Source organism: Brettanomyces nanus, chromosome 4, assembly GCF_011074865.1.
Source record: "Brettanomyces nanus chromosome 4, complete sequence".
In the NCBI taxonomy this organism is placed as follows: Eukaryota; Fungi; Ascomycota; class Pichiomycetes; order Pichiales; family Pichiaceae; genus Brettanomyces; species Brettanomyces nanus.
Window position 1 is genome coordinate 2988194 of NC_052377.1, and position 24577 is coordinate 3012770.

A 24577-nucleotide genomic window follows, 5' to 3' on the forward strand; every position below is an offset into this window, starting at 1 on the left:
CTAAGGCGGTGCTTTCTCATTTATAAATATATAAAGAGTTATTACCGTTACTGTCCAACATACAAACAACTACATGCGGGCGAGACGAGCATGCGCATGCCCATACAACTTGCAGTGCTCAAAAGATGACGATAAAGTGCAGTCAGTAGCCAGCCGGGCCCTGGCAAGTGGGAGAGATGTGTCTTGCACGACATCTTTCTCGTTCTTGTAAAGGCTGGCAATGTAGTTGGCCAAATTTTTCAAAATGATTCTCCTAGTTACCCTATCCCCCTCACTTATGGTGACAGCCATGTAATCCTCAAAGCCAGACTTTGCTTTTTTGACATCCCAGAAAGCAATACTGTTTGCAGCTAGAACGTTGGGACCTTGCACTTCACATTTGGGCGAGTCAGTATTCCAGCTTAGCACATCCATACCGAATTCGGTACTACTTCCCAGAAGTTCGTATTTATATACCTCCTTGATCTTCGACATAACACATAAATTAGGTCTATACGTCGTGGATCCACAACCACACGATTCTGCGTGAGTCTTTGCAAAACCAAACCACAACTGTATATCCGAACTTACTTCTTTACTAAAGACATTGTCCATAAACTCCTTAGGAAATGGAATCAAATTGGTACCTCCTCTAAGGTAGATTTTCTTCCTTATTTCAGGCTTAATATCCTTAAGCTTTTTCTCGTCATAACCAAGACCTTCGGACACCTTTTCACATTTTCCACTATTCAAATCACACGATAATATCGTCATATCATTAAAATCGTAGACAAAATGCATCTTTCCAAATGAATCGTGGTCGAATACCGAGTCATCGACCTCAAAAAACGGTGTCCAATTCTTCTCTAAACCTTTCTGCTTTCCATTCGGGTCAATGTACTTCAATTCCGTCATTTGTGCCTTGCCGTCATCTTTATCAGGCTTCCTTAACGGGAATGCAGCAAACATGGCCCTTTTATTGTCATCGTTAAGCATGTTGAAAATCACCAATGGTTCATCACCAACGACTTTATTAGATCTCAGTCCAATTCTAGGATCCTCTGGACCCGCCAGCTTATAAGCTCCATTTTCGACTTGTTTCATGTCCACGTCTAAAAATGTGGGAAACTTCAAAGAGATTTTATCTAGCAACGACTCATCCTGTTCACCACTACCAAAATACTTGTCAACTATTTGAGTGACCTCTTCCTTCTTTACATCAATGTATCGAATCCTTTTATCAAACAATTCTTTCCATGCTGAGTCATATAGTTGCATACGACACAACGAAAACTGAGGTCTACTGCGACCATGCAACTCGTAGATGTAACGCGTTACCATCAAATAACAATTATCTCTAGGTAGCCATACGGCCGAATTGGAAAATCTATGCCAACGCTTCATCTCTGTTGTGTTTCCGAATTCGATATACCCTGAGCTCTTGAGATACTCGTCCAAATCTTCTTTAGCCCGGGGATCATCAAAATCCTGAGGAGCTGTAGCATCTACCGGCCCTGTAGACCTATGCATAATTGATTCACATACGTTACCAGATCTTTCCTTGAATATATCGTCCTTCTTCGCTTTGCCACCGGCGTATCCTACCATCGGGTTTAAGTGCTTATATCTAGCACGAGTCACATATCTGGAGACAGGCGAGTAGGAAGTAGGCGAGTCATCTGGAAAGGGTCTAAGCCTAAGCTTTTTCATGAGCTTCTCAAGAGCACTCAAAGGAGCTTTAGATTCTGTCTCTATGATATCTCCGGCAATAATATCGTCAATTAGGTCCCAATTAAAAATCATAAACCATACGATGCCAACTGCCGCTATAAATGGGACCATCAGCCGAATTGTGCGACGGGAAACCTTCATGCTTCAAGATTGTGGGAATAGGGAGAAAAAAAGGCAGACCCATTTGCGAAAGGGAATTGGAGGGAACACAAGAACTTGAAGTACTGAAGCAAATAATTGAATAAAACACACAAACAAAAGCAATCCTGATACAAGGCTGGACAATCCATCGATTACATTGGTTATGCATCACATGAAACCGATATGCATATCGGTGGCCACATTTGATCAAATTGAGCCACGTGCGAGATTTTGTACATGGTGTAAGGGTGCACAAGGCAGATGGTATTAAGACTAAAGAGACACTACTTTTCCGAAGCTCTGGTAGCTATCTAAGAAGGTACATTCTAAGTAAAAGTTTATAGACCCTCATTGGCATATAATTAGTTTTAGAGATTGACGTTTCAACACAACCTCGCATATGGAGCTAAGAAGACTGACGTGCGGCAACCGATTTCTGAAAACTCCATACTTTATTTTATTGAGATTTGTTTTTCTATTTTGCCAAGCCGCAAAAAACAATAGCGGATAAATATCTTCCTGCATAATTTATTATTGTGCAGCAGTGAGGCAATCGATTTTACAAAACAGGAATAAAATTGCATTGACAGCAGAACTGGCAGCGCCCAGCCCAGTTTGACCCTGGCATTGAATAAGCAGGGGAAAAAGTATGAGCAATGAAACTACTGACCCATTGCCCAGTAATCCGTCCCAGGAGGACAGAAATCTAAAATCTCTATGCAGGTTCTCCGATCCTTTTGCACTGCGGCGATGCATCTCCTGTAGTCGAACTTGGCCTGCCACACAGCACCATCCACATCATTTAGCAAATCTCTAATAAACTCACCGGTTTGAGCATTCCATAGCTTAAGCATTCCCTGAGAGCCTGAGATAATGACGTAATCATCGTTCTGAACGCAAGTGATGGCCGAATTATGTCCCCTAAGAACACTTCTGGGCTGCCCTGTATCTGGGTCCCATATACGGACCGTCCAATCGGCCGCAGCTGAAACTAAAGAATGCTTAGATGAGGTAATTAAACCCACAAGCATCTGATGACCCTCCAATATGGATTTACACTTCCCTGTAGATAGATCCCAGATGCGCACCGTATTATCCACCGATCCTGTGTAGCATTGATTCCGATCCACATCGTATACGCAGCTGTAGATTCGGTCTGCATGACCCGAGAGAACAAATTTGCACTCACCCGTACGCAAGTCCCATACCCGTGCACTTGTGTCGTAACTACCGCTAATAAGGATGTTTGCATAGCCTGTCACGGCTCTCACAGATCCAGTATGGCCCTTAAGAACGCGAATCAAATATTTGTTGGAGTGTTCGTCAAGATCAATGGGTTCATCCGAAACAGGATCGTCCTCTCCAGCCAAAGGAAGCTTCCATACAAACAGCGTGGCGTCACGTGAGCCAGTTATTAGAAGAGGATCCTTGGGATACACGATCGGTCTTCCCAGATCGTCGGTACCAATCTGCCTTGGTTCTATAATATCCAAGCACCTCACCGTAGAGATGTGGCCTCTAAAGATATGCGTACATTTGCCCCGTTTAATGTTCCATATTCTCACTGTTCTGTCGGTGGATCCCGAAGCCAGAGTGTTTTTATAATATTTCATTGCCCAAACTCCCCCATTATGACCAGAAAGTACCGTTCTGAGCTTTCCTGTTTGCGTATCATATATGGTAATGCTACTGTCGTCAGAACCAGCGGCGATCTTGTCCTCATCAAACTGAAGACAAGTAATCACATTCAGGCCCTGGCCTGGTAGTGTAATTCGCCGAGGCTGAAATGCAGTGTTTTTCCATCTTCGTCCAATCATCATACGACGCTTGTAGAGCAACTTGGCCAAACTTCCTGGTGTTAGCATCGGTCTCAGCTTGTGAATCCATGACTTTTCCGCTTCATATTCTACTTCAGACTTTACCAAATTATCCCTGAATAGCATGTTTTTCCAGAAATCGGCCGAACCATCTTGTGAAAGCGTTACCCAACCACGGCACACCTCGGAGGTCCGAAGAAGGGTACGAAAGTCAAATTGGGCAAAGATCTTATACGCTATTTCTGAAGGCAAAGACTGAACAATGTCCTTTCGAAGGGCCTGACGAATAGTTTTTTGTAGAGAGGATAGTGTTGCTCTATCAGTACGCTGAAGAAGCATCCACAGAGCATATTTGGCCTGCAAAGAACCTGGAGATAGATTCTGAATAAGCTTGTAGATCTGCTGCACTTTCTGAGAATCGTTGAGGCTGCCCTCTGATACATCTGCAGTACGAAGAGTAATATCTTTCGAACCAAACACATCTTGAACACTGTCAGATTGCGTGGGCGATGCACTGGGTGAAGGAAGGGGAAGTAAAGATCCCCCGGATTCGGATCCCACACCATGCGTAGAGATAGACGGGGCCAGCAGCCGTTTCTTTGCCGGCGGTGATAATCCCTCGGCCTCCTCCTCAGTATCCAGTACTGTTTTATCGGTGTCTGCATCATCCACGTCTTTCATAACCACGTCCCTTTGATCTGAGTCATCTGCTTTGCGCGCGGAACTGGGCCTCTTGCGTCCTGGAGTAGCCACCACCGTATCTTCAGACAAAACTTGCTTACACTCACTTCTCTTAACAGATGGAGAAACAGAACCATCAGCAAATTTCTCAGCCATCGCCCCAGCATCATCTCTGGCAAACACCTCAGAAACATCTACCTGTTGTAACGGGTAATCGAAGGACATATCAGTGAAAAGTTCCTTTGTCCTACTCAAGGCACCTACGATGAACTCAAACGAAAAGTACTCGTATCACACAAAAAAGGAAGATCAGACCCTATAAACATTGAAAAGAGGGCGCTTACGTACATTTGCGCAAACATATATTCGATGGATGCTGCATAATTACATAAATGCTATGAATGCTTCTTGCATAATTACATAAACCTATACTTTCTTCTTCTTGCCAATCATCTCTTGTTGTATTCTTTCAAACTCGTCATCATCAATCTCGTACTCATCTTTCGTCTTCTTCCTCTTCTTACCTTTGCCTTTATTGGCACCGGAATACTTGGCCAATAATGCTTCAAACGGATCATTATTCTTTGAATGCTTAGCCTCAATAAGGGCTTGCAACGAGATGTTTGCAGAGTCTTCTTTCAACTTGGCTTTCTGCTTGGCCTTCTTCTGGATTTCTTGTAGCATTTTGTCTGCCTCGAGAGACTCCTTATTAACATTTCTAAGCATTCTCTTCACCTCTTTAGTACGGTTCTCGATGTAGTTTCCCCAATTTTGGTACCTTTCAATCTCTTTCTTCTTCAACATTCTCTTCACCATGTCAAACATCCGTTCCTCCTCTTGTTGCGTAAACTCCAAATGAGGTATCACTTCAAACAACTTCAAAAAATCTCCTTGGTAATATGTCATCGACTCTTTTATATCTTCATACTCCTCTTTCGAGTCTTGATACTTGTTTCGATCCTCTTCAATCATTTCTTCCGTCACCTCAATACTATTATATCGGTGAAATAGATCTTTCCAGTTAAAATCCTCGGCCAAAAAGTCATCGTCGTCTAAACTACCCGTATCATCGTATCTCTTTCTACGCTTGATGTTGCCAAGAATCGCATAACTGAATTGAATCCGCTCGAATCGCGTCTTATACTCGCCCTTACTCTTTTCTGTAACCTTTCCAAGCTTGTCAGGATGGTATTTAAGACACAACTTAAAGTACGCCTTTCTCACTGTAGGTGGAGAATCTTTGGCGGACACTCCAAGCTCTTCATAAGGATCAATATCAGGAAACGGAACAGCCATTTAAACTAAAATGAGTAAGTAGAAGGAGGATACGAGTGACAGCTCGAAGTTGATGAACGCGTCAAGAGATGCCATAATCTATGTGTGGCGGTGCAGTTCCCCATGTGGCGGTGCAACATGCCTCCCTCTATTACCTGCTTTCCTCACTTGCGGAATTCAAGGAGCTTCTTGACAGTATGATCTTATGATCGGCAGGGTTAGAAGCAGACTCGTAGATTGTCACGACTGGATTTCTTTTTAGTTGATGAAATTCCCCTCGAAGCTCGACACTGTATAGATGTAGAGCATAATCGTCATCATTAGACCAGTTATCCTCGAGGAAAACCGTTAGAGTGGACACCCCTGTAAACAGATGTCTTGGCAGATAATGTTCGACAAATGACATATCATCGACAAGTTCATCTTCGGTTGATTCATTGGAATCATCAACTCCAACTTGAGGATGCTCGGCCTGATAGGTAACGTCCACCGAGTTTATGTTATCGAAATCGAGATCCTGATTGGTGTTGTAGAATTTGACAGTTCTGGGACAATTATCGGGCTGATTGGATGATCTGAGAATGACAGAGTAAAGCTTAACACTGCCTTCGAAGGGGATCTTAAGAATTAACTGATTATCTGCATCGCTTTTGAAACAAGGCTTGATACTGTATTTATGCTGAGTATCTTTGAAAAGAGATGGTAAATGTGATTGAGGATTTGCTAAATTGAGAGCCGAAAGGTTTGTAGTTAGGATTTTGGAATTGAGAGATTGTGATTCATTGGTGGGGATAGGAGGAGCACCATGAGCATGGCTATTATGATGATCGCGATCAGCGTGACCACCGTGCCGGTGATGATGACCAAACTCTGAGTGCGAATAAGCCTCTGACTCGCAAGAAAACGGCATATTGTTGAACAAGTATCGAAGCTTAACAAAGAACACGAGTTGTTAAGTCTAAGAGAGCCGAACCATTTTATAGTTTGCGCGAAAATCTAATTGGCTAATTAGTTAGCATTTTCCTCATCAGTAGTGTTTAGCCTGACAATGACAACACAACGTATTCCATGGGGAGAGGAGTTATCACAGGAGACGAAGAAGGCATATTTTGTATCCCAGCCAACACAGACGGAACGATTAACTCGGATGGTGATCAACAAGAATGATAACTTATTCAGACGGATCAATAAGATTCTTGAGATTGTGAAAGAAGCGAGAGGAAGTAAGGAGGTAGAAGTCTTATTAATAGCTAAGGGAGAAGGAATACAGAAGTTGATTAGTATTGTGGAGATTGTGAAGCAGAAAATGGGTGAAAATCAAAGTGAGACAGCTAATATAAGTGGTATGGAAGTTGCAGTTATAGGTGATAAGGTGGTGAAGCTTCCATTTAAGGTGGATCAATTTAACTATTTGGATTATACGTTGGTTGCCAGGGAAGAGGTGAATAAGAAGTACGTCAAGAAGAAAGGGGAAGTGAAAGAGCAGGAGAAAGAGAAGGTGAAAGAGAAGGTGAAAGAGAAGGTGAAAGGGTCGGCGAAAGGGTCGGTGAAAGAGTCAGCGAAAGAGTCGGCCAAAGAGTTGACGAAAGATAGTCACCCAGACACATTTACTAAAGACCAAATCGATTCACTTAGAGTGGAGAAGAAAGTCAAAGTTCCGATCTTCTTAACATACCTTAACTTCAACCAGTACAAAAAACGGCCCACAGAACTGGCAGCAAAGTACGATACACTTCTACAGGATGGATGGACTGACAATAGCCAGTAACTTTACTAAGAAATAAATATAAATAAATAGCCAGGATCAAGCCAAAGAATAGTAGTAGATATAAAATCATTCAAAAAGATGTGAAACCAACTGATGACGCACGGTTTATTTGTCTGTATGTCAGTCGGTCGGGCTTCTGAGGGTTGTAAGGTGTAATAAATAACGTCAATGATCTCAGTGCTTACTTCACTTAGCTCAGTCCTTCTTCACCTACCTCAGTCCTTCTTCACATCCTTGAACTGTTCAATAGACAAATCACCAGGGAAAGTACCGTTTGCCCTCTGATCGTCCCATGTTTCAATCCAATCGTTAGGGCACAAAGACTGGAAAGTATGCCAAAACACTTTACATGGCTCAAAATCAGACCCTTTCAATGCAACACACTTGTGGTAATCCAAGTAAGATTGATAACAGTGCTTAGTTTGGTTCTGTTGTGGGAATCTGGCATCGAAACCTGGGGTTTGTAATTTGTATTCAGTCATGATGATAAATAATGAACAGGCAGTTTAACGTAAAACAAACTTGGATTCATTTCGCTCCTATCTCTCTCTCTCTCTATCTTTTTACTATATAACCGCTCGAGCTTTGTTAGTGGAATGATTTTTTATCTCTCCTATAATTTAGTATGCGTTAGAAAATTTTTTTTTATCACTTTCTATTGGACCATTTAGTAAGAGCTGTAATACATGCATTAATCACATCTTTACACCAAGCTTTAAGATCTGACCGATCATTTTTCTTGTCTTGTAGTACATCTTACTTCATCCTTTGTTGACCGACTCCAAAAATGGATCGGAAAGGTAAGTATAATCAAGTTATCAGTTCTGCCTTTTGTCGTTACTAACCTGTTTTAGTGAGTGCATTTCAAGCGTTGAATAGTACCCATGAGGAAGTCGGTGACGACAAGGACTTCATAATAAGATATCAAAAGGACGGTAAAGATCCGAACACTGATTCTTCTGAGTCCGAGTCTGAGTCCACGTCGAATACTTATAATTATGCGAGGCAGCCTCAATCGTTACTACCACCGCTTGGGTCAGATTTTGGTGATTCTCGGCCCAAGATTCGTTCAGTATCGTCATTTTCATCTTTCTCTAGCAGCGATTTGGTGACGTTTTCCTCATTTGACCTTGAGAATGTGAGCTATTTTACTGACTATGTGATACTGAAGCTTCGGCCCAATGATAAACTACTGATTAAAGGAAATTACAGGCTCTCAATAGACACTGGAAGTATTAAACTCGATTCCGTAGTCATATCACCCGATTCCGGTATTATCGAAGTCAACTCTAGCTCGCTTGCTGCACTTCCAGTAATCTACGCACACAGAGATGATGTCACTATCAAAATTTCTAGTTGGTTTGATGGTTCGGAGAAGATTGGCGATCTCTATCCTCAACTAAAACGTGTGTATGAGAATGAAAGTAATGGCAGTATGCGTCGGTTCGACAGCTATTCATTCACACCAGTTATGCATACCTGTGGTGATTTTGGAACTACCATTCCGTATGATTGGTCCAAAACCTTGAGCAGTTTGTCTACAGAATGCAGATCACACCGTAACAGTCACGTGCTAATGATTGGTGGTAAGAACTCTGGTAAATCCACTTTCCTTCGTCTTCTTCTCAATAAACTGGTCTCCAGTGATTCTCATGAATGTGTTCAGGTGATGGATTTAGACCCGGGACAAACGGAGTATTCTTTACCCGAATGTATTTCTTTTACTACACATAGAAAGCCTATATTTGGAATGCATTACCCCTTCAGGGACGACGACTCACCTCAAATTCAGTCTTTCTTGGGCTTCAACAATCCTCAGATTCAGCCTATGAATTACATGCTTCAAATGAGACGTCTCATAGGTCAAGTGTCTGATAAATATCCTTTGCTAATAAATACTCCAGGCTGGATTAAAGGATTCGGTGTGGAGATCTTTAAAGAGCTTACTTCTAATCTACACATTACTCATTTGTTGTTCTTCTCAAACTCTGAAAGAAGAGAAGACGAACAATCGGTTTTGGGAGATCTCATCTTCGATAATCTTATCCGGATTAGTGGATTTCATATAGCCCGTGATGCATCAGTGACACGATATTCTTCAGTACATCTTCGTAATTTCAAGAAGCTCTCTTATTTTCATTACGATCGCATCAATGATGTATTTGACTTCAACCCTTTGCTATCAAAATCTCCTTACAAGATCAGTTATTCAGCTTCTGACAATCTGACAGAACTATTAAGAAATCCTGGAATTTCACTCGTTACCCTAATAGATGCAAATAGGAACATCAATCCGGATGATACCTACGAATGCATCGAATTCCAAGTTGTTGGAATCTTTTTATTGACTAAAGAGGCATTTCAGATTCTCTTGACAAGGTTGATATCGCAGGGAAAGCTTTTGCATACACAAAGATTTCCTAACTTGGCTGTGGACTGCATCGATGCATTGGGAGAAGTGGATATGGAATTCAAAGGCTTAGGTCTAGTTCATTCCCTTAATACAGATTTGGAATTGCTTAATATCTACACTCCCATCGATGTTGCCAAACTGGCATCGCAATTGCGTACGCTTAATTACAAACTGATACTTATCAAGGGGAAACCCGACTTTCCCGTGGAAGAAATTTATCCTCAGAAAATATATCAGTCATCTGTTCCATATCTTGAGCAACAAGAGACGAATCCGAAAGTCCCGTATGTCACTTTTAATACCAATCTGGGTAAAGGTGGGAAGCCAGTCAGTGTCAGACGCAACATTCAAAGAAGAAATCTACATTGAAACATCCTTACAGTTTTTATATGCTTTACTAATCACTTCAGAGGTCTGGCCAATCTCAACAATTTTTTAGTAGATTAGCGATGTTCATTCAAACTCATTCAAACTCGCTTAACCAACTTTTTCACCCCCGAGAATTTCACCCCTTAAATGCGATTCGAGCAAATCCTCGAGATCTCTGCACTTCAACTGCCTTCTATTACATTGTTTTTCTGTACAAAGCATCACCTTTTTAATTTTTATATTTGCAATGACCCACACTGCCGAATATCTTCCCGCTCACGAAATTGATATCTCTTCCATTCTTCAAGGTGGATATAACACTCCTCTTGCCAGAACATGGCAACACGAGCGCCAGCTCTCGAAGAATATGTTCATCTATCCATTATTCATCTCTGATAGACCAGACGAGGAGCAACCTATTCCATCCCTTCCACATATTTCTAGATACGGTGTCAATAAGGTGGTTCCTTATGTTGCCTCTTTGGTTAAAAAGGGTCTTCGTGCCGTGATTTTATTTGGTGTTCTATTGGATACCCCCAAAGACCCAGAAGGAACTTGTGCTGATGATCCTAATGGACCGGTTATCCAGGCTGTTAAGGTTTTGCGGGAAGAATTCCCTGACTTGTTTGTCATGTGTGATGTCTGTCTCTGCGAATATACTTCTCACGGTCATTGTGGTATCCTCTACGAGGACGGCTCCCTTAACAACGAGATGTCCATCAGACGTATCGCCGCCGTTGCCGTTAACTATGCCAGAGCTGGTGCTCATTGTGTCGCGCCTTCTGACATGATGGATGGTCGTATCAAAGCTGTCAAACAAGGTTTAGCCGATGCTGGCTTGGCTCATAAGGTATTTGTCATGTCTTATGCAGCCAAGTTCAGTGGTAACTTGTATGGACCTTTTAGAGATGCTGCAGACTCTTGCCCTGCTCATGGTGACAGAAAGTGTTATCAGTTGCCTTCCGGTGGTGCCGGTTTAGCTAGAAGGGCCATGAAAAGAGACATGCGCGAAGGTACAGATGCTATCATCGTCAAGCCTTCCACTTTCTACTTGGATATTGTCAGAGATGCTTCTCATATTTGTGAGGATTACCCTGTCTGCGCCTACCATGTCTCTGGTGAGTATGCCATGTTGTTTGCTGCCGCTGAAAAGGGTGTTGTCGATTTAAAGACCATCGCTTTTGAGGCTCACTACGGTTTCCTTAGAGCCGGTGCCAGATTGATTATCTCCTACTTCACTCCATACTTCTTGGATTGGCTAGATGAGGCTGAACCTATTCCAATGTAATTGATGTAATATCCTGTATATACAATGATAGGTCTTGCGACTTGTATTCCAATGCACTAAATATATTGTAGTAAAGTTATGCCGAGAGTAGTTGAGCCCTCGGGGCTTCTACCGCTTCTTCATGATCTTCCTCTGCATGCTCATCTTTGATTTGAGTACGAGGAACCTCTGGAAGCTGTGGAACAAGTGAACCAGGCGCACGTGCCTCTTCTTTCAGATTCTCTTCCCTTTCCATAGCATCCAACTCCTGGTCAACTTCCTCATCTAACGCTCTTGGCATCACCTGGCCAAGTCTTCTGCTCAACTCTTCTTGATACATGATACCTTCTTCAGAGTCACCCATAATCTTATCAACTTTTTCTATAGAAAGCTCGCTGTTGATTTCCTTCAACACATTGTTACCTTGCTGTAGCCCGTAAACCACATCTTTCTCTATTAGTTTGAATTCTATCGTACTAATCAAGGTCTCTAGGGTATCAGACTGCTTCTCTATCGTATCCAATAAATTTTTCTGATATTTGCGCTTCTTTAACGCAAGCAAAGCTCTTCGTCTGTTTCCATCTCGAATGGATTGTCTCGCTATCTGATTCTCCTTTCTAGCGATCACCTGTATTTTAGTCGAGGCCTTGTGAAGTTTATCTCGCTGAAGCTTAAGCTGAAGAATTGCTTTGTCTTGTGCCGTAACTTTAGGTGAAGAGGGTACGTTCCCCATGGTAAAACAAATGTGCTGGCCTAAGGGAAGAAGAGCAACTGACTACTGTAGAGATAAGAAGATATCAATATGTGGACCGTGCAAGTGTGCTTACTGACGGAGAGCCGGCAGACCCGTGATTTTTTGGCCCGGTAGGTATCTCCTCTGCCTGGCATCTTCGCGGCCCAGTGTTTCTCTGCGTGGCTCAACTGATATCACTAAAAGCTTTCCTCTACCTTCACTCTTCAGCAGCTAGTCTGTGTATCTTTTGTATGTCCGAGTCCACCAAAAATACCCCCAACTCAACCGCCGAATGGTTACTTTATCTAACTGATGGCCAGAAACCAGATGAAGTCTACGAAAAAGCGGCTGATTCTACTCTATTCGACGTTGCCGAAGGATCTCAGGTATGGAGCCTTTACTATCAGCGTATTATTTCCTCGAATACTGCCTGCAATTCTGATAAACTGAATGAAATATGGCTCAAAAGGCTTGCGATTCCCTCATTGAATATTGATCAGCTTTATAGTGAGTATTCTAAATTCGTTAGTCAGAACTATTCGCAGGAAGAATATGTCATTAAGATGCAAGAAGCCCGAGCTATCGAGTCAAAGGCGGAGAAATTGACCTCCAAATTGGAAAGATTTGAGTTAAAAATAGCAGAGAATGCCAATGAGCCGAGGATCTGGAAGGAGTATCTCAATTATTGCCACTTTAAGTTAACAAAATCAGAGTACTCGTTGGAATTAACCAGGGCCGTGTTTCGTAGGATGATGATCCTTAGCAGAGGACATCAATGGTACCATATTTGGAGGAGATATGCATCTATGGGCGTCGAGGTCGATCTGAATTGGTTTTATACGCAGATGGCACAAAGGCATCCCCAGGAATCAGATATCATCAAACTTATTATGCATGAATGTTCAGCCGATATCACTAAAATCGTTGAGTACTACGATACTCTTTTTATTTTAAAGCCAGAAGAACCAGATAATACGAGGAGAAACCTTGAGGGATTGATTTGGAGACTTAACAGAGTCGAGCGGTCTTCAGAATTCGTCCATAAGTCAATGCCTCGACTGGTGCATTTAATATTCAGGTGGTGCCAAGGATTGGATTTGAGAGACGTCGAGCGATGCTGCTTGGAAACATTGAGGAGGTATGAGTCTGTGGAGGAACTTTGGAAACTGGCTAATGAGTATCTAGATGATTCTGAGAAATCCACCAGTTCAAATGGAGATGATTGGGCTTATTGTCTTGACATTTTGATGAGCTTTGATGATGGTAGTTATACTATGAGACTATTTGATGAATGTTCGAGAGTAATAAAACATATTACTGAATGTAAAGGACTTTTATCGAGATGGAATATGTTTCGTACAATTTACGTGACCGAGGATCGGGTCTATCCGATGGACGAGGCCAGTCAAAATGTTGAAGCAAAAGTAGAGAGCTATCCGGAGATGAAAAAACGACCACGCATAAACAATTTATCTGTGGCATTGCAAGAAGGAAGAGAAATTTACATTACAGATATCAGTTTTGAGGCCACAGAAGAAACTATTAGGGAGATCTTTAGTGATTTCGGAGAAATTGAAATGGTGAAACTACCGTTCAAGAAAAATCGTGGTATCAAGAATATATTTAACGATGGCTATGGCTATGTGTCATACGAGACTGCAGAAGCTGCCGCTGAAGCAGTAAGAATATTGAATGGAAAGGCTATTAAGGGAAGAGAGATTCGGGTGGTTAAGGCAGAGATGGACAAAGTTAATACAAGTTTACGGAAAAGAACCAAAAAATTTGATACTGCCAGGAGTATCTCAGTCCTGAATATTCCCAGCATGGTAGGTACGGAGAAGTTGAAAGAGATTTTGGAACAAGTGGGAAAAATTACCAATTATAAGGAAGACAGGAAAATTGATGGAGCAGTAGTGGAATTTTCCAATCAAAAGGAGAGTGGGATGGCAGCATTAAGATTGGATGGAGTGAAGATAGAAGGTAGTGAAAGGCCTTTGAAAATAGGTGAGATAAGTTCATTTCGCAAGGCCGGCGGAAGAATCTAAGCGACAGGCGGGGTGAAAAAAAAAGTTTGTCACAGAAAAAGGAAAAAAAAAAATTTCCTAGATTCATCTTCCTTGCTGATAAGAAGAGAGCGGTCATATAAGGTCAGAATGGACTCGAAGCAGTACTTACGACGATACGGATGGAAAGAAGGTGAAGCATTACAACAGGGGGGGCTTCAGAAACCTTTGTTGGTGAAACATAAATACGATTTGAAAGGAGTGGGTCAAGACTCTAAGGATGGAGAAGTATGGTGGGAGAGATTATTTGATGGCCAGCTAAAGGCTTTAGATGTGAGCAATGTAAATGGAAAGATAGGACAGGAATGCATTAGGGGAATAATGCCCACGATGTTCAATTCAAATGCGGGTAACGTGGTTGCCAGTGGGATGGAGAAGTCAGAGTCTCCACTATACAGGATGTTTGTCCTTGGAGAAGTACTGGAGGGAACTATGGAAAAGAGTAAAGGTAGAAAAATGCAGAAGACTGACGCTGTGACGGTAGCTACCGAAGAAATATCTGAGATTAAAGAGAAGAAAAGCAGGCTAGTTTTTTTCGATGTGTCATTTGACGAGACAACGCACAGTCATAAACGGAGGCACGAGAAGGAGAAGAAGTGCAAGCGTAAGCATAAGCTTGCGCGTGTGCATGAGCATGTGCATGAGCATCATAAGCAGAAGAGCAAGCACAAGCACGAGCATCACCACAAGCATAAATAACTGTATAATAGAATCACCACAGTTTAAATTATAGGAAGGCTGACTCACCAGGTTTGAAGGAGTCATGTAACGGTTCCATCGAATTGTATAACTATTCAGTCTCTATTAGGGAAAGCATACAAGTCCTCGGAATTATCTTATCCTCTCTTTTCAGTCGTGAAAAATTCGGACCGAAAAGCCGCTAACCTCACAGAGAGAGTGTGGCTCGATTAGGGAGCCGTCGCTTATACAGTAGTCTTGGCTAGGGAAATTATGGTTTTGACTCCGATCTGTCTGTAAGTAGACAAATCGGTGTTTTCACGCGAACTCTATGCGGCCTATTTGCTTGTCTACAGTGGTTCCAGGTAATTTTTATCCAGACTAAAAAAGAATGTTCAGTGGAGCGAAGCCAACGTCCTCGGAGTAGCAAAGGGAACAAATGCGGGACACATACTCTCAAGACATATTGATGAAACTATCGCAGGCCCGTATCGCAGCCCCGGCCACGCGTATAATTATTTAGTAGAACAGTTAAGCTTTCTTTTTAATTTGTATACTGTATTACTTTTTGTTTTATCATTCATGTATCCTGGATTCAACCAACAAGGTTATCATTACTATGGAGGGTCTTATGAATACGGTGATTCGCCGGGGCAGCGTGGTCGATCCCAGCGAGTTAGAGAGGTCCAGGGTCAGGGAGTAGGAGGCCAAGGAGTGGACGTTCAGCGAGTTGGAGTCCAGGGGGTAGAGGCAAACCGAGGGCAAGGAGTACAGAATGCTCACAGTACACACAACCTGGTACCCGCGTCGGCCTTCTATCCGGGAATGCCCCTTCTATCCCCACCTATTGGCCCACCTGCACCTAACTACTCGTCCCCTCCAGATTACTTCACCTCCTCACAATATGAGATTATTCCCAACGAATATCTTCCAGCAGATCTATCTACAGATATAAGTCAGTTTACAGAACACGACATCAACGCATTAAAAAATCTTCTTCCCATGGCAGAGGTGCATAAGTGGAAGTATCTATCCAACAAGCTGTCAAAGTTGAGGTGTAAAAGGCTGAACCCTGATTACTGCATCCGAAAATTTCACGAGATGTACAATTTACCCTTTGGTCCTTCAAACAATTTACTTCAGTACGACCATATACTTGAGGCTCAGGCCCAGGCCCAAGCTAGAAAGAGACGCAAATTTTCTTCTTCCAGGGGGTCGGTTGACTCCTCTACCTCTATCGTTACTCCCAACTACGAAGGTCTTGCAGGCAGTTCTCTGCCTTACATACTTAGTCGCGAAGGTTGGAACCTTATTGAGGTGTAGTTATGTATTCGTTGTATTTACGAGAGCTTCGATGCTCGAATGCTCTTAATCTTTTACTCCCCCCCACCCCTTTTTTTTGCTCTTTGTTTTTGCTTACATCTTTCTTTATAGTCAACTATATATGTCTTGTTTTAGGTGCTTGTTCTCAACTTTTCAAGCTGGTTCTAAATTCTCCCCCAATTTCAAAGCTTATTTATCCAATCAGGGCAAACTATCCTCCTTCTTCCATGATGTTCCTTTAGCCCTCGACTCTTACGCTAAAACAGCTGCCATGGTGGTGGAAATCCCTCGCTACACTCAGGCCAAGTTTGAAATATCCAAAGAACTTCCCCTCAATCCCATAGTGCAAGACACCAAGAATGGGAAGTTACGCTTTGTTAACAACGTCTTCCCATTTCACGGTTACCCTTTTAACTATGGTGCACTTCCGCAGACTTGGGAAGATCCCACGTTTTCTAGACCTCAGGATCGGGGATTTTTTGGAGATAATGATCCCGTAGATGTGGTGGAGATTGGTGGTCAATTGGGACAGTTGGGCCTGATAAAGACGGTTATGATTTTGGGTGCCTTGGCGCTTATTGACGATGGTGAAATGGACTGGAAGCTTATTGCCATTGATACCAAAGATCCTATGGCCGGCAAACTGACGAATGGAATCAAAGATGTTGAGAAATTGATGCCTGGAGCATTGGATAACCTTAGAACTTGGTTCAAAAACTACAAACGACCTACTGGTAAACCTGAAAATGCTTTTGCATTCGGGGGAAAGTATCTAGATGCTTCTGAAGCAGTCAATATTATCGAAGAATGTCATGGCAGATGGAGAAAGTTGGTTCGTGGTAAGATCAAATCAGGGCTTAAGAAGCTTCCCGAAACTGCTAACGTTACCTTAGAAGAAACGCCGGGATTTCAAAGCTTTGTGAACATTCAGTTAGATTCTGAAGGTATTACTGGCAGAATTCCAGATTGCATTCATTCAGTTTACTATTACAAAGATTGATTGATGCGTTGAGTCTTCACGTACTTGTATATAGATCTACTTTGTTTTATGCACTTTTATGCATCTACTGAAAAATGACCATAAAAAAAAATTTGCGTAGGGTCAAGCTTCAGCTTGAATCACTGTTGATTATTGTGCTTCCTTCGATATTCATTGGTAACACTAATTGATCTATATGGCATCGAAATTGCAGAATAAATCGTCTGTTAGTCAGCCTGTATCTGATTGGACGTTTGAACAGGCGCTTCTACTTCTTCGAGAAGAGAAGCAAGGGCCTAGAGAGGACAAGATGTTGAATCATTGTTTGGACTTGTTCCTCGGTGCCAATTCAGATGTATTTACCCAATCGGCCCTTGCATTTATCGTGAAAAATACGGGTAGTATATCATTAACTTCGTCCAAGGGCTTCACTATCAGAGGTGTTCAGTATGACAATGACTTGTCTAATGTTGACATCGAATACGCAAAGGAAATCTCCCAAATGTTGAGTATAAATCCTATGGAAACTCTTCGGATTATGGTGGCAGCATCAAAAAGAATTCCGGACACTCATCCTCTTCGTTTGACTGAAGAGGATTCGAAGTTTTGGCTCTTGGACTCGGATAAAACTGAAGCAATGTCTTATTACACCAGTCGAATACTACGAGAGCAGCGAACTATAATTAGAATTTGCATTTTGCTAATAAAGGAGAAGAGGATTGCTTCGACTACGGCCAATTCAGAAAAGATCTCTGCCTCGTTGATGTCCAATGGTTACAAATTGATAGAGTCACAGCTCGATTTTGTTGAATTTATAGCGAATCAGATACTACACAGATGCAGTGAAAATTCGTTGGATAAGCTAGTACGTCAAGAGTATTATCTAATATTGTTGGACCTTCTTAACTATTTAAGCTATTCAATTTTAGCTTCGAAACGTGGGTTTACGAAGCCTACAGTTGCACGTTGGTTTGGGATCATGGAGAAGACAGGTAATCTTTCTAATATAACCAAGAAGATGGATAGTAAGGAAATGGCCTCAACTATGGAAGGCCTTGCCACTGTGATATCCATTCTCTTTCTCGATTTGGACTTCAATTTTGGCTCTCTTGAAGATGATTCATCTTTCATGAATGATCCTCAAGATATGTCGACGATTACTAGCTCCATTTTAAACACTGTAGCTAACCCCATTGTTTTGTATGCTTGGGCCATTGTTCTTCATAGAAAGCATACGGTGCTATCTTCGGAATTAGATCATCCCAAAACCAAAGCGTTCATTACTAAATTTCAATCTTTAGAGTCTATTGAGAGCACTTTCATCTCACTTGCAGAAGAGGCAGCCAGATTGAACGTCTCTTCAGCACTATTGAAGTGTCACAAATTGCTTTCTTATGACAACGTCTACTGCAATATCTTGGCATCTTTTGCCGTGGCATCTGTTCCATACGTCAAAATGGCAGATGAAATAACTTCTGGTATTGCTGAGATTATGTCTACTGCTTCAGACGATGTGGTTAAGCGATTCTTCGACAATTCAGCCTCTGAAGATATGCTTTCATTGGCCAGAGCTAAGATGCCTCTCTCCTTGAGATCCTTCATTGCTCTCGTGAGTATCAATACCAATTTGGCATTAGAAGAGTTTCAAACTATTTCTTCGTACATGCAAGTATTCTCACAGAGCGAGTTTTGCTATAAGTATGCGATAGATGATGAGAATCCTGATTTAATTAAGCTTATACGAGATGTCGATGTGTTCCCTCCATATGAGAACGGCAAGGAGTTATCTTTACTTCTAAGAGAGGGTACTAAAGCTCAGATTCTTCCTGGAGGAGGCGGTGTCAATAAGGATAAAATTGTTGTCGCTTTCATTTATGAGTATTCCGGTTGGGCATTATTAGGCCGTGTCCTTAAGAATTTGTCTACTCGTCTGGATGATGATGTGGAGAAGCTTCTACTGCTCACTCAAAGTTTCGAGTTGTTAGCCAAAGTGTTTAAAGAGGCAGATAAAGCTACTGTCGACAACGTTATCTACGCATTGAATGCTTTTGTTGGTGAAAATGATATTATCGAAATTGTTTTCCGCATTCTTGATCAAGCATTGGTGCTCAGAACTGTAAAACTCCTCTCCAGCTGTATGAAGTTTGTGTGCTCCCTCACCTGTAAAGGATATTCTTATCGCGTGTGGTCCTATTTGTACAAATCCAATCTCTTGGGCCTCCAGCCGAATGGAGGACTTGCGGCCACCGTAATGGGCACCACAGAAATGGTTTCCGGCGAGTTCACGTTCACTCTTTCTCTTCTTGAGCTCTCAGAATTGCTTGTTAGAGACTGTATTCGGATTGACGCTAAGGTGTCAAGAAAACTCAAAGCTCAGGTTCTTGATCGACTTCTGGCCCATTTTGTTCAGCTATTTGAAAACTTCACCAATTGGAAGTATCTTTTGTCCCACCAGCGTCTTCAGATCGGATGTCTTTGTGTGGGGATATTCAATATGATTCTTAAGTCATTATATGGAGTTGACGACCAAACTGAGTTGGACAAAAGAGTTAATGGAACATTTTTCTTGGCCTCTAAAAGAATTATAGGTTCGTTTCTTGTTTACGATTCTTCTGTCCCTCGTTCCATTAAGCCTTTAGCTGCACTCATCGATTCAACTGCTTCGTCTTACACAGATCCTATTTCTAGTGATCTCTGTGGACTATGGTGGTCACGTTGGTTCCAAGACTCATTTCATTTTTGTTCGACCCTTATCAAGGTGCGTTCGGTTACAAAGTCAGCCACTTTATCTTCCCTAGAATTGGCTCTCTATGCCAGACTTCCTAATTTGGTGAATATATATCTCAACAATATGGACAAGCGTCAACTCATTGTTGAAATACTTACCAATCTTGTCGGTGCTAAATGCAATAGTGAGCCTCCATCTCTGCTAACTCATCTTCGCCAAACGCATACGGAAATTCTTCTTAGATGTCTGAGCATTGATATGTCTAGCAAAGCAGAGACCTATGGGTTGAAAATTGCGTTGTATGATTTATTCTCTTCCGTCATGGAAGGAGGTCAAGAGGGACTTTCTATTGTGTTTATTACTGGTCGTGATATCAAGGATTCGCTGCAGAATCCATCGAAGAACAGTCATAAGGCTTTTTCCTTACTCAGGATCTTGAAACAAGATGTGTCTATTATCAGACAGTACCCCTCCAATGTGGCTATTCACATGGCAGATGCAATTGCTTTGGCTTTCAGTTCGTGGACTTCTGCGGAGCAGCAGGCTGACGATACTCAATTTGTGAGCCAACTACTCGACAAGCTCGACGACTTTCCCAAATCTGCCGTCTCGGGAAGCTGTGCAGATCCTACTGCTTTTATCAGCTACTGTTATGAAGTAAGATTACTTTCCAAGTTGGCTGAGATTTTATCTCTTTACTTATTTGTTTTAAAGAACACTCAGTCCAAGCGGCTGATTCTTAAAAGGCTGAACGAGTCTTCTTTTATTGATCATTTGGCATCAAAATTCAAAGTTGTTGGTTACAAAGAGTTTCTTCAGGAAGCCGTTAAAGATAGGTTCCACAGTGTCTGGCCTCAGTTCCAGCTCAGCCAGTTTATAAGAGCTTCGGGTTACAAAGAGCATCGGTTTGGACTGGAATCTGTGTACTCTTTCCCGCTGCTGGAAATGCTTTTGGGCACCAGCGAACAATGGCCTTCCATCAAACACGAGATAGCTGATGCCAGTGTGAACACCCAGTATTTCTCCGTACAGGTCTCTGTCGCTAAATCTTTTGCCGCTCTAATCACCTGCATTTGCAAGGTTGATGGTAAAAATATGAATCCTGGATATTTGCAGGTTGCTGAATCGTTGCTAAGAGCCTGCGACGAAGAAGGTGTTCCTTCACAGCTGTTTCAGGACTTGTTCCGTGTGAGAATTGAGTTAGCTTTTTATATATGCCTTTCGTTCTCGAAGCGAGTCAATTTCAAGGTTGACAGCGGGACTTTACTCAACGTTATTATTTCTGCATCACGCTTATTGGATTCCAAAGAGATTGGACTTTTACAGAGCTTGCTCAATATGAAGGTTTCATATTACAAACCACTCTTGCGAATCTTGCTCATCTGTCTTGATCTGGTTCCCAGCGAATTCAATGTGGTGGAGTTTTCTGCTACTTTTTGTGACATCTACAGCGAGATTCTATGCCGTGCTACCAAACTGCTTTTTGATAGTATTAGAACTAATGCCTTGGCCTCTCCTAAAGCTGAGCTAGGCAGTTCGCGGCTTATAGCTAAACAGGTGGACGATGTGATTTTGGTAATGAAGATGTTTAAATCCTTTTTGAGGTTGAACCTCCCGGAAGATCTTCAACACAGTGTGGCCAATGCTACTATAAACACGGGAGCTTATAGATCCCTTGCCTCTCTGTATTCTGTGAGTCACTTGATCAAAGTTAATGACGAAGAAATTTTTGCCGATTTTGCACTTATGTTTATCTATGAATTAGTGCGTAACAAGACTGTTGCCCATAGTCTTGTTCGAAATGGATTGTTCACAGTTCTTATTGAGTCGCCAATATCTGTGCGTATTCAGGCTGGCAATGCCAAACCGTATCCAATTTCCATGTCGAGATTGCAGCATTTATGGGCGGATGGATTGCTACCTATTGTTTTAACCGTGATGGGCTACTTTGGAGACACCGTTCTTGCAGAGGCTTGTCTTTTTGTTACAGCTTTTGAAAAGCAGATTAACAGTACAATTCAGGCATGGTATGAAACGGATTCACCGATCAGTACCAAGTTTATTGAGGAAACTTCCCAGATTATCCTTCTGGCCAAGGCCTTAAACTCTTTGGATGCCTATAATTACATAAGAAACTCTGCCATTACCGAAGATACTTCTGAGTTGGTTAGATTGGTGCCTGGCCTAGATACCGAAGTGGAGAGACACAAGCTTTCGATTGCATTGAGTTACTTGATATCGCATCCAAAGTACCTTACTTTACGCATAGTTCCTTCGAGTGCAGAGGAACAGAGAACATTACAATCCGATGATAGCATGAAGTTCACAGAAGAAGTTGTCTGTTTGTTGAAGGAACTCAAGAGTTCATTAGAGTAGTAATGATAATATTATAGGTGTTACTAAATTTTATGTAGAAAAGCTTTAACACACTTCTTCCTTATTCCTTTGAATAGTACGCCACTTCTCTCTGTCATACTGCCCTATCACGGCGGAGGGAACTGAGTCGTTGGAGGTAGTAACGCTATTCTGACTCTCAGAGCTTGAAAATGAATCATCACTTGTTCCTTCTACAACCAGTTGTGTCTCTCCTCCCGAATGAGACTCTATAAGTTTAAGCTGGCTCTTTCTCTCAAGCTTATGTTTCTGCTGTGAACGGAGGGAGCTTCTTGATGTGCTTGATGATTGCGCTTTTCTGTGACCTTTGAAACTGGACACAGCGCTATTACGCTTTGGAGAAGTGTTCTGTAGATTGTTGATGAACTGGAAGTTAAGTTCCGGCTCTGAACGTGAATGAAGACAGTGTCTCGGAGGATATTCACCTTTGTTTGTCGTTGACGAGGAGAAACGAAGGCTTTTGAGATGCTTCAACGGGCTATTTGAGACTATTCTGGACATAGATGAATGCTGATGGTGTTCTTTTGGAGTGTTCAGTATTGACGATGTGCTTCCGTGGCTAAGCATAGGAATACTAACCGTTCTTAGTTTCATTGGTAGCTGTTGCAGTGGCTGCTCTTCTTTTTGTAGAAGTTGCTGTTGCTGCTGTTGTTGCTTCCTTTGTTTCCGGCTTTTGGAGCATGGTGAAGTTTCAGGAGACATCCTACTTAGCGACTCGTAAGAAACAAAAAAGCTTTGGTTCATGATGGAATTGAGATTATCATCGTCAAGATTGTAGGAATTATTGTCACCATACGCTGGTTTATACTGATCTTCAAGTCTATCCTGGTTAATTGAACTAGTCAATCCCGCTGAAGCTGGATCACTGAATGATCGATTAAGAGAAAGATGACGAGCCAGTAGCTTAGGCTTGTTGTAAGAGTTATCATCGGACAGGTCATTGATTTTAGAAGTTGAGGTAAAGATACCCACACCATTACGACCTAGTCTCTCTCTGTTTAGCGTCCAACGCTCCGAGTTGTCTTTCCAAGAATCCATAGACACGTGATTAAGATGGGAACGGTGTTTTCCACCTTGGGTTTGGTTTTCTTCAGCTCCCGTGGAGAAAAGAGGCCAACGATTAGCTGAGTTTTCCGGAATATCTCTTAAGTTATCCAAACCTTCAATTCTTTTCTCATAATTGAAGAAACTGCTTTCAGATAGTACAGATTTTGTGGGCGAAGGTGGAGGCATTGAAGTTGGAAGGTCAATTGGTAGTTGAATGTCATCAAATGATGTAGGTTCGTCCTCTTCTCTGATTGGTTCGGGAAATTGGAAGGCTGTATCGGGACGTTCTATATTAAAGAATTTGCTTTCTGGTAGAAGCACTGCTTCACAAACTTGAGGTAATGAAGAGGACGAAGACTCTGGAGATGACATCGACGGTGATGATAATGGTGACGGTAGCTTGCTACTTGCGAGATCGAATTTCTCCGCCATTCCAGGGACAAGAGTCTGTAGAGAATCCTTGATACGTACAGTCTTCTGTGAACTTAGTTTTGAAATAGTTGTCAGGCTTTCAGGATCGAAATCCTTTATTACCTCTATTTCCTCCGAAATATATTTTTCATCCTTAGGATATACGATAGCCACGGTCTTAATGCAGAGGGAAAGCATGAAAAGAGTTATTAAGGCTACCTGCAACTGCGTTATTAATAGGCTAGTATTTTCGGTTCTACCAGTAGTAAAAATGAGGGAGTCGGTCCAGTATATTCCTGTGATCAAGGAGCAGATGTTCAGCATTAATCGAAGCCTATTCAGCATTCTGCGTTGAAAATTGTCGGAAAGAATTGAGAGGAGTGTAAGAATCAAGGCACAACCCCATTCGAACACCGTAAAGATAATAAGAGGAATTTTTGATGAAATTCCTGGTGATTGCTTAACAACTAATCCCACTGCCAAGGCTCCTATGCTGTATGAGAGTAGTGCGGCAGCAATCTGGAACCCTGAATGTATCTCTTTTGAAAGCATTTCCATATACTCAAGCAATCAAAAAAGTCAAGGACTTAATAGGACTAACGTCTAACAAAAGAGATGAATACTATTCATGGGATCAAAATTCCAAGCTGTGCAAGGAAGATGGCTGAAAGAATGATAAAGCCAAATAAAGAGAGGATTGATAGTGTATTTACGTATTGCCTAATTAGGAAATGTCCTTAAATGTGTTAATATTTTGCTTTCATACCTTTTAATTTTCCG

General features: G+C 41.9%; 14 protein-coding genes across 14 annotated transcripts; 7 read left to right on the top strand and 7 right to left on the bottom strand.

Annotated features, from left to right (window-relative positions):
- Positions 1-69: 69 nt before the first annotated feature.
- Positions 70-1851, bottom strand: FOA43_004669 (uncharacterized protein; the record flags this gene model as incomplete). The annotated part of the gene is made up of 1 exon (XM_038924898.1): positions 70-1851. The coding sequence occupies one exon, from the start codon at positions 1849-1851 to the stop codon at positions 70-72; it is 1782 nt and encodes a 593-aa protein (XP_038780826.1).
- Positions 1852-2513: 662 nt separating this feature from the next.
- On the bottom strand, positions 2514-4699 carry FOA43_004670 (uncharacterized protein; the record flags this gene model as incomplete). Its single annotated transcript, XM_038924899.1, has 2 exons — positions 2514-4634; positions 4694-4699. 2 exons carry the CDS (start codon positions 4697-4699, stop codon positions 2514-2516), a joined length of 2127 nt encoding a protein of 708 aa, XP_038780827.1.
- Positions 4700-4775: 76 nt separating this feature from the next.
- Positions 4776-5645, bottom strand: FOA43_004671 (uncharacterized protein; the record flags this gene model as incomplete). Its single annotated transcript, XM_038924900.1, has 1 exon — positions 4776-5645. The coding sequence occupies one exon, from the start codon at positions 5643-5645 to the stop codon at positions 4776-4778; it is 870 nt and encodes a 289-aa protein (XP_038780828.1).
- A 130-nt stretch (positions 5646-5775) lies between these two features.
- Positions 5776-6534, bottom strand: FOA43_004672 (uncharacterized protein; the record flags this gene model as incomplete). The annotated part of the gene is made up of 1 exon (XM_038924901.1): positions 5776-6534. The coding sequence occupies one exon, from the start codon at positions 6532-6534 to the stop codon at positions 5776-5778; it is 759 nt and encodes a 252-aa protein (XP_038780829.1).
- Positions 6535-6672: 138 nt separating this feature from the next.
- FOA43_004673 (uncharacterized protein) lies at positions 6673-7392 on the top strand (the record flags this gene model as incomplete). Its single annotated transcript, XM_038924902.1, has 1 exon — positions 6673-7392. One exon carries the CDS (start codon positions 6673-6675, stop codon positions 7390-7392), a length of 720 nt encoding a protein of 239 aa, XP_038780830.1.
- A 215-nt stretch (positions 7393-7607) lies between these two features.
- COX12 (Cytochrome c oxidase subunit 6B) lies at positions 7608-7874 on the bottom strand (the record flags this gene model as incomplete). Its single annotated transcript, XM_038924903.1, has 1 exon — positions 7608-7874. The coding sequence occupies one exon, from the start codon at positions 7872-7874 to the stop codon at positions 7608-7610; it is 267 nt and encodes an 88-aa protein (XP_038780831.1).
- A 305-nt stretch (positions 7875-8179) lies between these two features.
- Positions 8180-10174, top strand: FOA43_004675 (uncharacterized protein; the record flags this gene model as incomplete). Its single annotated transcript, XM_038924904.1, has 2 exons — positions 8180-8192; positions 8247-10174. 2 exons carry the CDS (start codon positions 8180-8182, stop codon positions 10172-10174), a joined length of 1941 nt encoding a protein of 646 aa, XP_038780832.1.
- A 247-nt stretch (positions 10175-10421) lies between these two features.
- On the top strand, positions 10422-11462 carry HEM2 (Aminolevulinate dehydratase; the record flags this gene model as incomplete). Its single annotated transcript, XM_038924905.1, has 1 exon — positions 10422-11462. One exon carries the CDS (start codon positions 10422-10424, stop codon positions 11460-11462), a length of 1041 nt encoding a protein of 346 aa, XP_038780833.1.
- A 76-nt stretch (positions 11463-11538) lies between these two features.
- Positions 11539-12174, bottom strand: FOA43_004677 (uncharacterized protein; the record flags this gene model as incomplete). The annotated part of the gene is made up of 1 exon (XM_038924906.1): positions 11539-12174. One exon carries the CDS (start codon positions 12172-12174, stop codon positions 11539-11541), a length of 636 nt encoding a protein of 211 aa, XP_038780834.1.
- Positions 12175-12425: 251 nt separating this feature from the next.
- Positions 12426-14219, top strand: FOA43_004678 (uncharacterized protein; the record flags this gene model as incomplete). Its single annotated transcript, XM_038924907.1, has 1 exon — positions 12426-14219. The coding sequence occupies one exon, from the start codon at positions 12426-12428 to the stop codon at positions 14217-14219; it is 1794 nt and encodes a 597-aa protein (XP_038780835.1).
- Positions 14220-14327: 108 nt separating this feature from the next.
- On the top strand, positions 14328-14936 carry FOA43_004679 (uncharacterized protein; the record flags this gene model as incomplete). Its single annotated transcript, XM_038924908.1, has 1 exon — positions 14328-14936. The coding sequence occupies one exon, from the start codon at positions 14328-14330 to the stop codon at positions 14934-14936; it is 609 nt and encodes a 202-aa protein (XP_038780836.1).
- Positions 14937-15917: 981 nt separating this feature from the next.
- On the top strand, positions 15918-17238 carry FOA43_004680 (uncharacterized protein; the record flags this gene model as incomplete). Its single annotated transcript, XM_038924909.1, has 2 exons — positions 15918-15926; positions 16444-17238. The coding sequence occupies 2 exons, from the start codon at positions 15918-15920 to the stop codon at positions 17236-17238; spliced, it is 804 nt and encodes a 267-aa protein (XP_038780837.1).
- Positions 17239-17413: 175 nt separating this feature from the next.
- On the top strand, positions 17414-22321 carry FOA43_004681 (uncharacterized protein; the record flags this gene model as incomplete). The annotated part of the gene is made up of 1 exon (XM_038924910.1): positions 17414-22321. The coding sequence occupies one exon, from the start codon at positions 17414-17416 to the stop codon at positions 22319-22321; it is 4908 nt and encodes a 1635-aa protein (XP_038780838.1).
- A 45-nt stretch (positions 22322-22366) lies between these two features.
- On the bottom strand, positions 22367-24349 carry FOA43_004682 (uncharacterized protein; the record flags this gene model as incomplete). Its single annotated transcript, XM_038924911.1, has 3 exons — positions 22367-22764; positions 22815-22827; positions 22919-24349. The coding sequence occupies 3 exons, from the start codon at positions 24347-24349 to the stop codon at positions 22367-22369; spliced, it is 1842 nt and encodes a 613-aa protein (XP_038780839.1).
- Positions 24350-24577: the final 228 nt, after the last annotated feature.